General features: G+C 32.5%; 2 protein-coding genes across 2 annotated transcripts; one reads left to right on the top strand and one right to left on the bottom strand.

Annotated features, from left to right (window-relative positions):
- On the top strand, positions 5,590 to 8,203 carry LOC104751538 (protein CUP-SHAPED COTYLEDON 3). Its single transcript, XM_010473493.1, has 4 exons — positions 5,590 to 5,881; positions 5,997 to 6,271; positions 6,978 to 7,089; positions 7,729 to 8,203. The coding sequence occupies exons 1-4, from the start codon at positions 5,677 to 5,679 to the stop codon at positions 8,151 to 8,153; spliced, it is 1,017 nt and encodes a 338-aa protein (XP_010471795.1). The 5' UTR covers positions 5,590 to 5,676; the 3' UTR covers positions 8,154 to 8,203.
- On the bottom strand, positions 11,206 to 12,061 carry LOC104751537 (RING-H2 finger protein ATL8-like). The gene has a single exon (XM_010473492.2). It carries the CDS (start codon positions 11,943 to 11,945, stop codon positions 11,385 to 11,387), a length of 561 nt encoding a protein of 186 aa, XP_010471794.1. The 5' UTR covers positions 11,946 to 12,061; the 3' UTR covers positions 11,206 to 11,384.

Below are 16,027 nucleotides of genomic sequence, written 5' to 3'. Positions count from 1 at the left end.
AAAAAAAAAAAAAAAAAAAAAAAAAGCTAGCGATGCAATGCAATTGAGAGACCAAACGAAACCCTAGAATTAGAATTCACAATTTTTAGGAACGAAAGATGAAATCAGAGACGCGTCGGGGTTTTGAAAATACCATCAGGCACCAGCCATAACTCGTACTGACGAGGTAGTCAAACAACAAAGAACCTAAAAAAAAAAATAGTGAAGATGATGAAGTAGAGAAGAGTGGAGCGTTCTATTTATAGATAAAAAGTATATTCTGACGGTCAGGATTTGTTCATGTACAGTGGCCGGCCCAACTAGAAAATAATATCAACAATGTTTGGGCCTTGCCACACTCATATCCAAAACAAAAAATCTGTACGTGCACTCTTATTTCTATTTTCTTTTTTCTTTTTTTTTTCTTTTTTTGATAGCCATTATTCCTATTTTATAGAAAACTATATATATATGGTTGCTTGCCCAAAAAAAAAAATAATAATCATTTTAATTATATGGTTCCTTTGTGAAATAATGATTATTTATTGTTTTGATGAAGATAATATGATAATGGTTGACCTAGTAGTCTAATTCATAAAACAAAACAATTGGTTTAATTGGTCCGCAATTATTTTCTTTTGACTTTGAATTAGATGTTTTTATAAGAAATATATTGTATACAAATAGTGGAAACGAAATCATGATTTCTATATTAAAAAAAAAAGTAAATTTCATCAAATTATACACGACCAATGGAGGAGGAACTTAAATCATGATCTCTAACAAAAAAAGGTTGGATATCATAAAAAATCCTCTAACAAACGTAAAGACAACAAAATGGAGGAGGAACTTTCATTGATTGGAAAACAAGACCAATTAGTTAAAGCCCGTTTGGGCCCGTATAGAAAACGCAAAACAGACACAGAACAAAAGAAAATAGAAACCCGAGAGTGTAAAAAAACTAAAACAGTCTTTATATCTTAAATTTATTAGTTTCCATAACAAGAATATATTTAGTGACAAAAAAAGCATGTAATTTAAATAGAAAATATAGCATCAAAAACAAAACAAAAAATACGACAAATGTGGAAAGACTCTCCCTCTCCCTCTCCCTCTCCCTCTCCCAACCTACGCCGGTTACGTCACGTGTGCACTCTGTCTCTCTCTACATCATAGTATTCACATTCGAGTTACATTTATGGAGTAACCTACCATATCATCCCTAATACCACTTTTATTGATAATATTAACTAAATTTTAACATGTATATAAAAATATTCATACCAAGTATTTTCTTATTGTTATCTTTTGCCACTTTGATTTAAGACTATCCATTTTTTTTTACTAAGCAGGTTTCTTACGGTGTCTTAGGAGATCCATTGACATACGTTCTTCGTTAAATTACCAGTTTTCACAAGCATTCTTTAGTCACTTCTTTATATCCAGATTTTTGTTAGTCTACAAGTTGAAGCGACGACAAATGGTTAATCCACAAGAAAAATCTCACATAACTAATCTGAAATTCCACATGGTCGAATAAGATATTTAGGAAACAAAGTATTGTATCGTTAACAAAAAACTGAAAACACAATTGTGATCAATTAGAAATATTTCAGCTTTGCATCTTTGTGACATTATTACATACATAGTCGAATCGGATCAGTTACTAATTAGATATACAATACAAGCATACGATTAAAAAAAAAACTTTATTCAGAATATCAATTATATACTGCTATATGTGCACGGTTTAATTGGTCCCCCACCCTGTATTTGCAACTTTTCGCCCATATTTATGAAGGCTTCGTCTGTCCCCATATCTTCAAAACCTTTCACATTTATTGCCATCCACTGTACGGATATCTTTACATGTAACATAACTCCATCAAATTATTAACTAAACTGGACCAAAATTTATACACTAACCAAAAATATATCGTATATATCCATCACTATATACTCTACGAATCAGACTACTGGCGTGGTGATATTGTATATATATATATATATATATATATATTATATAGGTTATCATTGCTACCCCAAGATATATAAATGATGAAATGAGTATTATATTTGTAAGTTTTATCAATCATATAATGGTACGGGACAAAAATTTATTGAGTTTACTACTATCTCGAAGTGTTTTCAGTTAGAAACTAAAAATTTATTGGGTTCTTCTAACAGATAAATTTAGAATTAAAATGAAAATCTGGTAGAATAAAAAAAGCAAAAAGGGAGGAATAAAAGATTGCTTGTGAAGAGAAATGAGTGAGAGAGAGAGGTCGTTCTCTTCTCGGGTGTAGCAGGTCGGTGCTGCCATTGTCCTTTCCCTCTTCCTCCATTCATTTATTGTTTCTCCACCTTCTCCTTCTACCTTCATCTTCTTCTTTCCTATTCTTCTTTTTTTGTGTATTTTTTTTTCTTAAAAGTTAGTGATTGAGGGTGACTCATTTAGATTATTTTTGTATCTAGTCCAATACAAAAAAAAAACAGTAAATTTGGTGTTATTCAATCAGTAGTTTACTCTTGTTATAATTTGTTCAAGAATCATATTTGATACAGACATATTAAATACAAACAGACAAAGACGAGTAAGGGACCCTCTTGTCATTTGATTGACATATACTATAAAAGAAATGTGACAAACAGTCATCTATATTCATTTTAGTGACTTTTGTTTCACCTAATATCTCAAAGTTTAGTGTCACATATACTGTATATTATTACTAGCCCCAGTAATTCTGTATATTTTTATACACTAGCTAGTCCCTGTTACACAGAACCAGTACACCGTTTCTGCCTGTAAACTTGTTTTTAACTTTGATTAGTTTCACACTTTCGCTGTATGAATAAATAAGTGAAATAGTGTTACTGAAACGAAAAATGAAAACTTTTTCAAAGTTATATATACCAGCCCTTTCTGCTTGAATATTCTGCCAAGATTAATGATATTACCGCAGACAGATTAATTTCATATATACATGATAAAGTTTTACTTTGACAGGGCCAATAATATTGTTTTTGTGACGCAGAGGAACAGCACTGTAATATATAGTAGACCGACGGTATCACTTGAGCAATAATGAACTGAAATAGATACATTTTTAAAAAAAATAACAATTTTGAGAAGGATAAAAAAGAGCTATATATATATAGGTCACAGAAAATATCATCAGTGCTATAGAGATAGACCCCCCGGGGAAAATATATAAGTATAATTTTTAGATTATAGTAAAAACAAAAAAAGAGTACAGAAACTATGTTAAATAATAAGCATTTAATAATGGGATAGGCTTAGGTAAGCCTATGCGGCAAGTACAGCAGGTTTTTTGAATTATTGGATGAAACATTTTGCTCAACGTAGATTTTTATAAATCTAATAAGTTAAAGGAGTATTTAAATAAATAAATGTGAATAGGGGGGTTGTGTAGGGGTTAGGGTAAAAGAATGACTTGGGAGATTTAACATAAGATCGTGTGTGCAGTTAATATTTAGTGAGAGATAGATACTGTTGTACGTTTTCATTTATTATCTTTTTTTACCTGATCTCTTTTTTTCTTTATCATTCTACGCACGTGCCACCGCCGACTATCTGATATCTTCCACTATTTCGATTTTTTTTTGTTATAGTAACATTTTAACAACGATAATATGTATTTAAAACTATTTTTCCAATTATTTGTCTTGTTTTTTATCCTTTAAAGAAAAAACTTTTAGTTCAGGAAAAAGCATTAAAAGCAAAAGTCTGGTTTTGTTGCAGTGTTCTCACTCGAATTTGGCCAATTTCTTTTCGAGAATTCAACCATTGAAAGCTTACAATTCGGCAAGGTTTTATTCTCTTTCCACGTCGATAAACTTTGATTATTACTTTTTTTTTTAACTTCGCGTATGCAGATAATAAAAACAAGTATGTTGCAACATTGTTTGAAAGTTCTCGTTGATACAGTTGTATAATCCCCCCTTACCCTCAGAACACGAATTTAATCTTTGGTGATGCATTTTTTTTTATTAAGAATTTCAAAACAACATCGTATGTTTTAACTCCAACTGTTAACGTGTTGTTAATGACGTTTAATTTTTCTGTTAACTTTATAAACAACATGCTAATTTGACAAGTCAATCAAAAGTTTGTTATTATATTTGAAAATCAACAAAAGTTGAGTATTTATTTGGCTAGACCAAAAATTTATGTTTTTTTTGGCAAATTCTGAAAAGTTTGAGTTTTTTTGGTTGAATTCTCATTTATTTCTCAAAACTTGATATCTCTAAACTAATTTCCTGTATACGTATACAACACAGTTCCAACGCTGATTTTGGTGTTTATGTTTCTGTTTCCATGTATTTTTAAAAATTAAAAATTTTAGTTTTTGAAGCTTAAACATTCTCAGCAAACACAGAATAAAAAGTGTTTGCGATTAAAATAAACTTTTGAAAAATATATTAAAATTATGGACTTGTATGTAATACAGAATTTATATAACCGTTGAGGAATAAGTATAAAAGGAAGTGGTTAAGGTAAAAAATATGGAAAAGAAAGGAATTAAGATCTCAGGGCGAATGTGTATAAAATAATAAATAAATTTAAAAAGAGTTCTGACTTATGAATGTATAATGATATGCTTACACCCGCACGCATAAACCTCTGCCATCTTTTACTACTGCACACTCTTTTTCCTTTTCTTTTCTTCAAAGTAAAATTTATTTGCTGATAACCACAAAGTGTAACTGCATATAATGTAAAATCTGTTCAAGTACATTATTTATTTCACATTTCTTGAAATCTGAAAAAAACTTTATATTGACTGCATATAATGTAATTTGTTTGGGTAGAGAAATCCACTTGGTCCTATGTATGTGATAACCTCATTATCGGTATATTCAATATAACGTATACTCATTTAAAACTGCATATGTCAAATGTTCTAATGATATCAGTTTAATAAAGGTTAGGTAAGATTAGAGATTATAGAAGGCATCTTTTAAAAAAAAGAGTGTGTGTTTATACAAAACTGAATATCTTTACGGAAAAAACACCAAAAATCAGAATTCGACTTCAAAACAAGAGCCAAAAACGTCAACACCATTTAATACTATATTATATAATTAATCATAAATAGTAACATTTAAATTTAGGAAAGTACAAAAACGATACTGTAATGATCCATTGACCAATCGAGTAGTCATTAACGAAAGATCATAACTTAACATCACCCAGTCTCAATCAAAACCACAAGACCATAAGAATTTTGCTAAAGTAGTATAGTGATAAAACACAAAACGGCAAAAGTTGTTCTACAGTTTAGATTGTTACTACATAATAATTAAATTACTTTACTTGCATAGGAAAAAATAGGGAAAATAGAAAGAGACTCCTGGAAGCTCCCCAGGTGAGGGCAAATAGCAGCCCCCCTGCTCCCTGAATTTCACAGCCTTTATCATCAATGCTCCTCTAACCTCAAACACTCAAAATCCACTCATCTATACATACACCTCTACTTACACACCCCATACTCTCTCTCTCATCTACACACCTCTACATGTGTGCCATTTTTGTATATAAATATATAATCTTGCTCACAATAAGGTTATACTTTCCATCACCTTTTCTATCATTTGCTCTCTTTGTTCTTCCTTTTGGTGTCTCTTCAGTGTAAAACAAAAAGTCTCTTTTTTTTCGGTTATAATAAGCAAAAGATGATGCTTGCGGTGGAAGATGTGTTGAGCGAACTAGCCGGAGAAGAAAAGAACGAGAGAGGACTGCCACCTGGTTTCCGGTTTCACCCGACGGATGAAGAGCTCATCACCTTCTACTTAGCTTCCAAAATCTTCCATGGAGGTCTCTCCGGCATTCACATTTCTGAAGTTGATCTCAACCGCTGCGAACCTTGGGAACTACCTGGTACTATACATCAATACACTTCGTCTTTCTTAATTTCCTCTAAGAGTCTTTCTATTTTAGTTTTGGAATCTTGTTAAAAGTTTTAACGTTACTGAAACTTGTTATATATATGAAGAAATGGCGAAGATGGGAGAGAAGGAGTGGTACTTTTACAGTCTAAGGGATAGGAAATATCCGACGGGTTTGAGGACTAACAGAGCAACCACTGCTGGGTATTGGAAAGCTACCGGAAAAGATAAGGAGGTCTACACCGGCGGCGGAGGACCGCTTGTTGGGATGAAGAAGACGTTGGTGTTCTACAAAGGTAGGGCTCCACGTGGCCTCAAGACTAAGTGGGTCATGCATGAGTATCGCCTCGAAACCGACCTTTCACACCGCCACACGTGTAAGGTAAATTAAAACATCTTATTACCCACACTCGTGCGTCTCTTTGCTTTTAAGTTTTTAACTTTTGAGTATTTAAAAGAAATTTCTGTGTGTATATTTTCTTTTGTCAATTTATGAGTTGACTTTTCGTAGCAAAAAAAGTTTTATTGACAAACCACCCTATAGTGTTGTTATTTAAATCCTGTTACTTTACTCCCACACGTGCGTCTCTTAAACTTTACTGTAAATTACGAGATTTAATCACAATAATGCGAATTTATGCTTTTTCTTATCAATTAATAAGTTGACTTTTACAAACGATATAAGGTGAAATGAAATGTTTAACCGATATATTTCACTTTTTCCCATTTTTACTAAATTCGTATGTCATTATTTTGTTTGGGTTAGTATGGGAGAAGACAGGGGAGAGAGCAGTTTAGATGTGATAGATTTGATATAAATCTGTACGTGTGGTGTGGATGTCAACACCAAACACACCTTGCCGTTTTCTGTTCACCGAATGCTACTGTTGTGTCGTTTTCAATCACTATTGCTTTCTTTTTAATTACACTTGATAATTTATTCATCAGAAATCAATTTGTCAGGCTCAGACAAGATCTATATCGTTCTTTGCTTAGGTGTGTAGTCATTATCTATAAATATGCACTTATAAATAAAAGTGTGTGATAGTAACATGTTTTTATTTTTCTTTTTTTGGTATGAAACACAGGAGGAATGGGTGATTTGTAGAGTGTTCAACAAATCAGGAGATAGAAAAAATGTTGGGATCCATAACCAAATCAGCTACCTTCATAACCATTCACTCTCAACAACACATCATCATGATGCCTTGCCTTTGCTTTTGGAACCTTCCGACAAAACCCTAACCAACTTCTCATCGCTACTCTACGATGATCCCCATCAAAATTACAATAATAACCTCATTCATGGATCATCAGGCCACAACCTCGACGAGCTCAAAGCCCTAATCAATCCAGTCGTCTCTCAGCTCAACGGAATCATCTTTTCGCCGGGAAACAACAACAACAACAACGACGAAGACGACTTCGGTTTTAACCTCGGCGTGAAGACAGAGCCATCTTCGAACGGTGCTATAAACAATAACGAACTTGACGTACGAGATTACTTGGAGAATCCTCTGTTTCAGGAAGCGAGTTACGGTCTGTTGGGTCTTTCGTCTTCTCCTGGACCTCTTCACATGCTATTAGATTCTCCATGTCCTTTAGGTTTCCAGCTGTAGTAGAATCCTACCCTTGGATTTATATATTTGGTGTTTATTTTTACTCTCACCTTTTGTAAAATACGTTATTTATATAAATGTTATTAATTATTATTATTCCTAAGATCCAAAATCTTTTGTAGAACAAAACTTTTAAAAGTTATGTGGCTGCTTGCTGTAGCATTGCAGGTANTCCATAACCAAATCAGCTACCTTCATAACCATTCACTCTCAACAACACATCATCATGATGCCTTGCCTTTGCTTTTGGAACCTTCCGACAAAACCCTAACCAACTTCTCATCGCTACTCTACGATGATCCCCATCAAAATTACAATAATAACCTCATTCATGGATCATCAGGCCACAACCTCGACGAGCTCAAAGCCCTAATCAATCCAGTCGTCTCTCAGCTCAACGGAATCATCTTTTCGCCGGGAAACAACAACAACAACAACGACGAAGACGACTTCGGTTTTAACCTCGGCGTGAAGACAGAGCCATCTTCGAACGGTGCTATAAACAATAACGAACTTGACGTACGAGATTACTTGGAGAATCCTCTGTTTCAGGAAGCGAGTTACGGTCTGTTGGGTCTTTCGTCTTCTCCTGGACCTCTTCACATGCTATTAGATTCTCCATGTCCTTTAGGTTTCCAGCTGTAGTAGAATCCTACCCTTGGATTTATATATTTGGTGTTTATTTTTACTCTCACCTTTTGTAAAATACGTTATTTATATAAATGTTATTAATTATTATTATTCCTAAGATCCAAAATCTTTTGTAGAACAAAACTTTTAAAAGTTATGTGGCTGCTTGCTGTAGCATTGCAGGTAAAAAGCTATTATTGTGTTACTTTTGATAAAAACTGTATTTGTGGGCGTTTCACTGTTCGATGTGATGTCATAAATACGAATAATATTTTGTCACTATTCTGTCGTCATTGTTTCATGTTTTTTTCTTTCTTGGATGGACTATTGTATTTCTCATGTAAATATATAATTTTGATGGACTATATATCACTCATGTTAATATGTTTTCGTTACTTCAGTTCAAGAAGATTTTAGAACTGCAAAAATGACATTTCCGTTAAGAGCGCTAATTTGGGCCGGTTTAACCGTGTTTGATTATTATACAGTCTTCGAATGGTTAAACCGGTTTAGTTTGCTCATAGTTTCGAACTACGAAGCCCATTAAATACCAGAGAGGCCCAGCAAGGGATAATAACTAAAAAATATTACGATGTTGAACACTTGGTTTTTTTCTTTTGGATGCAAATACGATATTTTACTTAGCTCTGTATATATTTTTAAAAAAATTCTTAAATTCTCTGTGTATTTCAATTCCAGTTAAAAAAAATCAAATATCTTCGACAGTAAATAATATTAAAATTAATTGAATGTGAGAATGTTAAAATGTTAACAAGTGTTATGTTATATCAATCTTGGGAAATGTATGATCAATAAATCAAAATTTTAAGATTATATATATATATATAATTAATGATGCATGCATAGATTTATTTCTAACATGACATACTTTTTTATCAGTAAATAAAACATGAAACACTTAGTACATTAGATATGTAGTCTCGTTCAAGCCTGTCTATCGAATTTGAATTTGATCGAGCATTACATTGCCTCTGATAAAAAGAAAATATGTATTTTTTTAGAATCTTCATATATTGTCAACCGATGGTGGTTATATTTAACGGTAACACCACTAGCGTAAGGAATAAAGCATTCATAATAATAACAAAATAATAATGTAGCTAACTACTAATGTGGGAATATCTTCGGCCTGATTGGGAATTGGTCCATCATTTCTCAATGAGAATTTTTCGTTCCTCCTTTTAACAAAACAAAAAGCGTAGATGTCTTCGCTTTCTACTTCCGACTCCTTCGTTGCGATTCATCAATAGAAATAAATATCCCTTACTATTTAATATGAGAAAGTATTAGAATGTAGTAATATGATTAGAGTTAGAGATCCCGAAGCAATATAATGCCACCATCTATTAATGGAGATAAGGGACAAACGGACAAGGATATGTAATATATAGATCATGCACATGCACGTACAATATACAACGAAAGAAGAATATTGCTTTTTTAAAAAGACGTAGAAATAGTTCAATTATTACAACAACAAAAAAAACAGTATCAATCTCTTTAAATTTGAGTATAAAATACCATTTTTGTAGATTCAACATCAGTCAATTTTGTGTACATGTTTTATAGTATGAAAACTGAATTCATTGGTCCTGCAATCAAATATGAAATTTCATAGGGTTGAACTCTAATGTCTTCATCAATAGAGTATTATATTATGCATTATTAATGCTTGGACATTCAACGTATTTGGGTTGATGGTAATAGCTTGGTTTCAGCTTGAAAATTTCAATGATGGAGCATTAGTGCGTTACTACCATTACGAGCTATATCATGAAAACTATAGTAGTTAGAGGAAATAATTGATGGATATTTTTGTGATAAAATGCAATATTCAATGTCAATTATGCAATATTCAATGTCAATTATGCAATTTAGTTTATGTCATTTTAAATTTTACTAGCACTTAGCACATGGACGCACTTTCCATAGTGGACAAACTCGTGATGAATGATGATAGCTCGCGATGGTGGACCATATCTTTATTTGTACGTGTTTTTACTAAATGGCTACACGAAAAAAAGGATAAATAATCAATATAATCAGTTGTTTTTCGTCTGTGTAATTATCTACATCTTGACTAATTTATTATTAAACTACGTTCTACTTATAATATTTCGCACTTTAGTTGTACCCTAAGATTTTGGCGATCTTTTGTTAGGTCAATGTTCGAAGACAAAAATAAGATCATCTTCATGGTCATTTTCGAAGTTCTAATAATTTAAAGTCTCGTTTGATGATTTTAGTGGGATACAGGCTCGTGCTCCCAATATTTATAAAATACTTTTAACAGAAAACATGAACAAATTAAATATATTAAACCCCGACAATTAGTTTGCTGCTTTATTAATGGAAAAGGAAAAAGAGAACTCACACAATACACATTACACCATCTGCTCGACGTACACTGGTCCATCTGTCTGCTTTTTCCCATTTTATATGGAATATTCCATTAGTTAATCGAATTTGTAGCAACGAACAACCAACATTTTAGGTAGACTCCCTTTGATGCTTCTATCAAACGTAAACTGTACATGAGTAACATGACATATATTTATTTTTCATACTCGAAACTTAAATACAGAACTAACTAGCTAGCACTTTCTATCAAACAAACAAATTTCAGTTTTACAAATTATTTATGAAAAAATGTTAATTTAACTATCGACATGATATTATCAAAGAAGTGCGTGGAGTTGATTCTTATTTATGATATTAAGTAGATTCTTATTGATTTTGGCACGACATAAAACCATGCATGATGCATCTAAAACTAATACATGTTACAACATTCACGTAACCATAGGCTAAAGCGTAGAGACACAAAATAATGGAATTAAGCACTTGGTATATCGTATATACCCAAAAAAAAAAGAAGTTAATTTCGGGTAATTTGGATTGTAGCAACGTAGAAATTAAATTATGTGGTCCAAAGTCTTAGTTTCAAGAGTTATTGTAACTATTTCATGGTCTCTAGCTAGTTCACAAACAAGATGTTAATAAAACAAAATCAGTCCATGTTATGTATAAAAGAATATAAAAGAAATAAAGGACTAATTCACTTTCCATTTCATATAAAAAATTTACAATAGATAAAATATATGTACATGCCTGCCGAGTAACATTATCCTTTAAAATGATAAGGAACACTTTTTAAATATCATATCTTGTTTAATTGAAATCCATTTATGAAAAAAATAAATGGGAAAATGTTTATAAAAAAAATCAAGGTAAGAAGTTATCAAGATCATCTTCACTTTGCTTGATTCGGGTATCAGGTTCGGATCCTGAACTTGAGCTACCGGGTAACCCGCCACATTTATGACACCTGGCAACCACTAAGATTTGACGGCAAGAAGGACAAGAAGAGTGGGATCCAAGCCACGTGTCGATACACAATACGTGGAAACCGTGACCACACTGCGGCAACACCCTGAGCTCGTCTCCGGCGGCGAACTCCGTAAGACAAATCGCGCACTCGACGAGTTGCTCAGCCGGCGGCGAGTCCGGCGAGTAAGTTAGCTTAGGTAACGATCGGAGTACTTTCTTTTTCAAACCTTTGTTGGCCGCAGCTACGGGCGGTTGATGAGTCTGGTCCGATCTGTTTCTGGTGGCGATACGTCGGAGCCAGGCGCAACGAGAGACGGCTATTAAGCCAAGGACGCATGTCAGTGCACAAAGAAGAACCGCGAGGATGAGGACGAGGTCAGGGTTGAAAGCCGGAGAAGGTTCCACCGGAGATGGAGAACTTGCTTCTTGGAGAAGACGGAAGAGAAGACGCGCCATTGTTGCTAAAGACTTAGAGAGAAAGAGAGAGAGAGAGAGAGAGAGGTTGGTTTGAAAAAATTGAGAGGGATTAGGAGTGTGAGCGTTTTTTAGGGAGGCAAAGAGGACAGGGGATTTATAGTGAGAAAGATCTTTGTTGGGTATTTGCTTTATATTATAAAAGTTTATATTATATCACTTTCGGTTATAAGGTTATTTTCGTGATTTTATTATTGTGATTAGTTCGAAATTTGTTTGCCTTAAGTCCTATGACTGATCATGTAATCTCTATGAGTCCTTTTCTTCGATGTTTTTGTATATTAACGTTCTCAAGTTTTTACGGATAGGTCGGCAAGAAAGAAAAATGTTTTACGTATAGATAAATTTGGGTTAGACGACAAACAAGAAAATGACTTTTGTTTTAAGTACCATCAAAGCTATATATAAAAGTATATATATTAATGTTTGTTTTAAATAAATATTAACGATGTTTCTCTCTTTATATTGGTTATATATAGTTATATATAGGAGTTAGGACCATCTCATTGTTCCAAGTTACGGGATGTTTATGGTTAACCTAACACCTTTATACCTAAAAATTAAGCATTGGTTACAATTAAGAAAATATAGGCATAATAATAATACAACGGTCTGTTTGACAATCAAACGTTCCAATCTAGCTACTGGAAAATGATATATGGTATTTAAATGGGATATTGATAGTCTTGGTGCATTAGAAACATTTAAATTGATGTATGTAATAAAATGGTGCGTGTGGGGCAGACACATGATGGGAGTGGACGAAGGTTTGTGTGTGCGATGCGACCATCAAACACCGAACCACGATATAAGTTGATAACGTATGTTGTGTATCGCTTATCCTAACATTATTTTCTTCTTCGTATTTATTGCCCTAAAAATGATTATTTGTCAGTTTGTCATCCACATCAAGTAATATCAGGTCGAATATGATGTTGGTAGTGGGTTATCTGATAACATAGATTATTATTACTGATAAATTATGGAATTTATGGATCCTTTTTTTATAATAAAGTTGTAATTGTAATGAAATGTTGATATATCTGATTTCACAAAGTTGGATCAAATCAAGCAACTCATTCCCTGCACCTTCATGGCTAATAATAACCACTACGAGCTGCTTAAATCGATTTAAATATGATTTAAGATATATATAGAAGATACTTTAATTTTAACTGAGTTTAGAATTTGAGTATATATCTTCTAAGATTTAATGTGAGTTTCAGTTTATGATCTTTTGAGTTATTACGTACAAAAAAAAACAAAACAAAAGGCTGGAATATTCATTCCATTGTTAGATCCTACATTTTACACTCATATTTTTTATTACTCAATATTTAAGAAAAACTAGTAGTGTTAGCTGCTAGCTCTATTCTAAATGTATATACTGGGTTGTTTATCTATTCGAATATTTTAAGTTTTTGCTTCACTGGATGATGCATACGTTAAAAGAACCTTAATGACGTTTGACCTAGTGGAGAAATGTGATTCTCTACTCTTCGTACTATAATGACCTTTGAATTCACGAAAAGAACATTTTAAATCTATGGCTGCTGGACTATATATTTGGAATAAACAAGATCTATTTGACGATCTTTTTAAAAATGTTATGTTAGGACTTAGGACATACTTATATGATGCTGTTACAAATTTTAAAAACATTAAATTACGAAAGTCGAATTATAACGTACTACGTTTTGATTACTAGTAGTATTATTCATTGCTGGTCCAGGACTTGCATTCAATCAAGCTGACATGGCATGCAATTGGTGTTGGGATAACGGCTAAATTCATTAAGGAAAACTTTTTGATGTTTAGATAAGATCAATCTTAAATATTAATCCTCCTAAATAAAACTTATGAACTTTTTCCTATACATGGGATAAATCTAAGTGGTCTTTTTGTATGTACAATCCCATCTATTTAATAATGACCGTGGGATTGCATCACACATACCACCGATAAAGTAATCACCGATAAGAAATAATAAAGTAAATTGCAAACTTTTTCAAACTCGAGGTCCTATTTGTCATGTTTTATCGACCAAAAAAGTATAATTTTTTCTGATCTTGTGGCAAAAAAAAAAAGAAAAGAAATCGAAGTCACATATATGGATATGCATATTCAACATCTATTTGGAAGAACAGTTTTAATACCAAAAAGTCTTGTACCAAAAATAGTTGAGACTTTCAAAACGAACAACTGAGCTATAACATATTACTAATCAGACACATTGTTACCAATCAGACACATTATTATTTTTGGGATAAAGGTTGCTATAACATATTCTCAGCGATAGATTCATATGAAAAAATAATTATGCATAAATAAATATACAGTTATATATTATGTAGACAACAAATGATATGAAAGTTATTTTGGATTTTTTATTAAAAAATTATTCATATAGAAAATAATTATAATTAACTTCTCCTGACTATAAAGTAAATATAGGTGAAAAGCATGTGGAGAACAGTCACTTCATCGGCCTAACATGTAGAGAATGAAACGAAGGTTCATGTGTGTGAACCTTTTGTCCTCTATAGTCAGAGCCGGCCACAAGGCCAAGTAAGCAAAGCACATGCTTCCGGCCGCTATAATATTAACTATTTTTCGGCCAACTTTCCAAGAAATTTCTTGTGGTCTAGTGGTTTAAACAGTCCAAGTTGAGCCTGTAGTCCCTAGTTCGAATCTTGCTTAGGTGTTAATGAGTTGTTTTTATTTTTTTAGAAGAAAAGTATACCAAAAAGTCAAAAACAAAAATTATGAGGCCCATTCTTCTCCCCCGCTTGTAGCCTAGTTTATCTCCACGCGGGCTCTGTCTATAGTCATCAAACTTTGTGTGAAGGATGATAATAACAACTAACTAAAAACATGCGTCAAGATTATTAATATTTGGCAAAGAGGGACGCCTGTTCATTTCTTATTCATAAACTTTTTTCTCTTTAATTTACTTATCACTCAATTTAATGCATTCGGTATTTATCTTTTAGATACATATATAAGCCGTTAACTAATTTATTAAGAATCTTACCAAAAAAAAATAATAATTTGTTAAGAAAGCTGTAATTGTAATTATTAAACAACTACTGGTTTGATTTAAACGTTGAGAGTTTTGGGCACAAACCTCCCACCATTTGCTTATTGTTGCATTGTTATGTTCTAGTTGATTATGACATAATTTGCTTGATGCAAAACAGTGGATATGGAATATTAAACAACCGGAAAATTGAATCTTAAAACAATATGATTTTTTGACTAAGTTTTGTTATTTTGAAAACAGTAGTCAGAAATATATTTAACGATTTTGTTATTTAACAGTAGGTCTGAATCTTGGGTATTCATTTTGTTAATGCATGACATCAAAACGATTTGTCAGATATGAGGAGAGGTACAACGTCTTATAGAAGTAAGCAAGTTAGCTCTAGTTTTAAATAGTGCGATGAACTAAGGCACCTTAATTAAGCCACATCCATATGGAGTTAGCTACAATTTGGGCTACGTCTCTGCAAAATTGTTAAGAGACAATTCTTTGTTTATATTACCAGATTTTATTTTAGTGATAACCATTTGTTTTGACTAGCAATTCTTGCTTTAGTGATTGTTAAATTAGATATGTATCTTTGTTGAAGATAAGCGTGGTTGTTAGCTTATTTAACAACCATAAGCGTACATATATACATTTTGATAGACTGATAGTAGTTGTGAGCTCTCTTATTGTCTTGAGCATTAATACTAAATTGTTGTATTGTTGCATGCATGGAAACTAAACGTACTAAATGATTATGAGACAACTAAAAAAATGAAAAAAAAAATCTATTGAGAAGAATTTATAATAATGGAGTGGTGGTACATGAACAGTGTGTGGTAAGAAAAAAAAAAAGAGGAGGAAACGTGTGAAATTATGAGTTTCTAAATAGAGTTAGATGACAATATATATATATATATATATATAGAAAAGAGACTATTAATTAATTTTGTTGACTAAATTTCTCTTCTAGTGCACTTATCACTTTCCAGTTTCCATTTTCTCACCACCCACCTTTGGTTTCCGTCACATGCTC

The sequence above is a fragment of the Camelina sativa genome, chromosome 16 (assembly GCF_000633955.1).
Source record: "Camelina sativa cultivar DH55 chromosome 16, Cs, whole genome shotgun sequence".
In the NCBI taxonomy this organism is placed as follows: Eukaryota; Viridiplantae; Streptophyta; class Magnoliopsida; order Brassicales; family Brassicaceae; genus Camelina; species Camelina sativa.
This window is presented reverse-complemented; position numbering and strand designations above follow the sequence as displayed.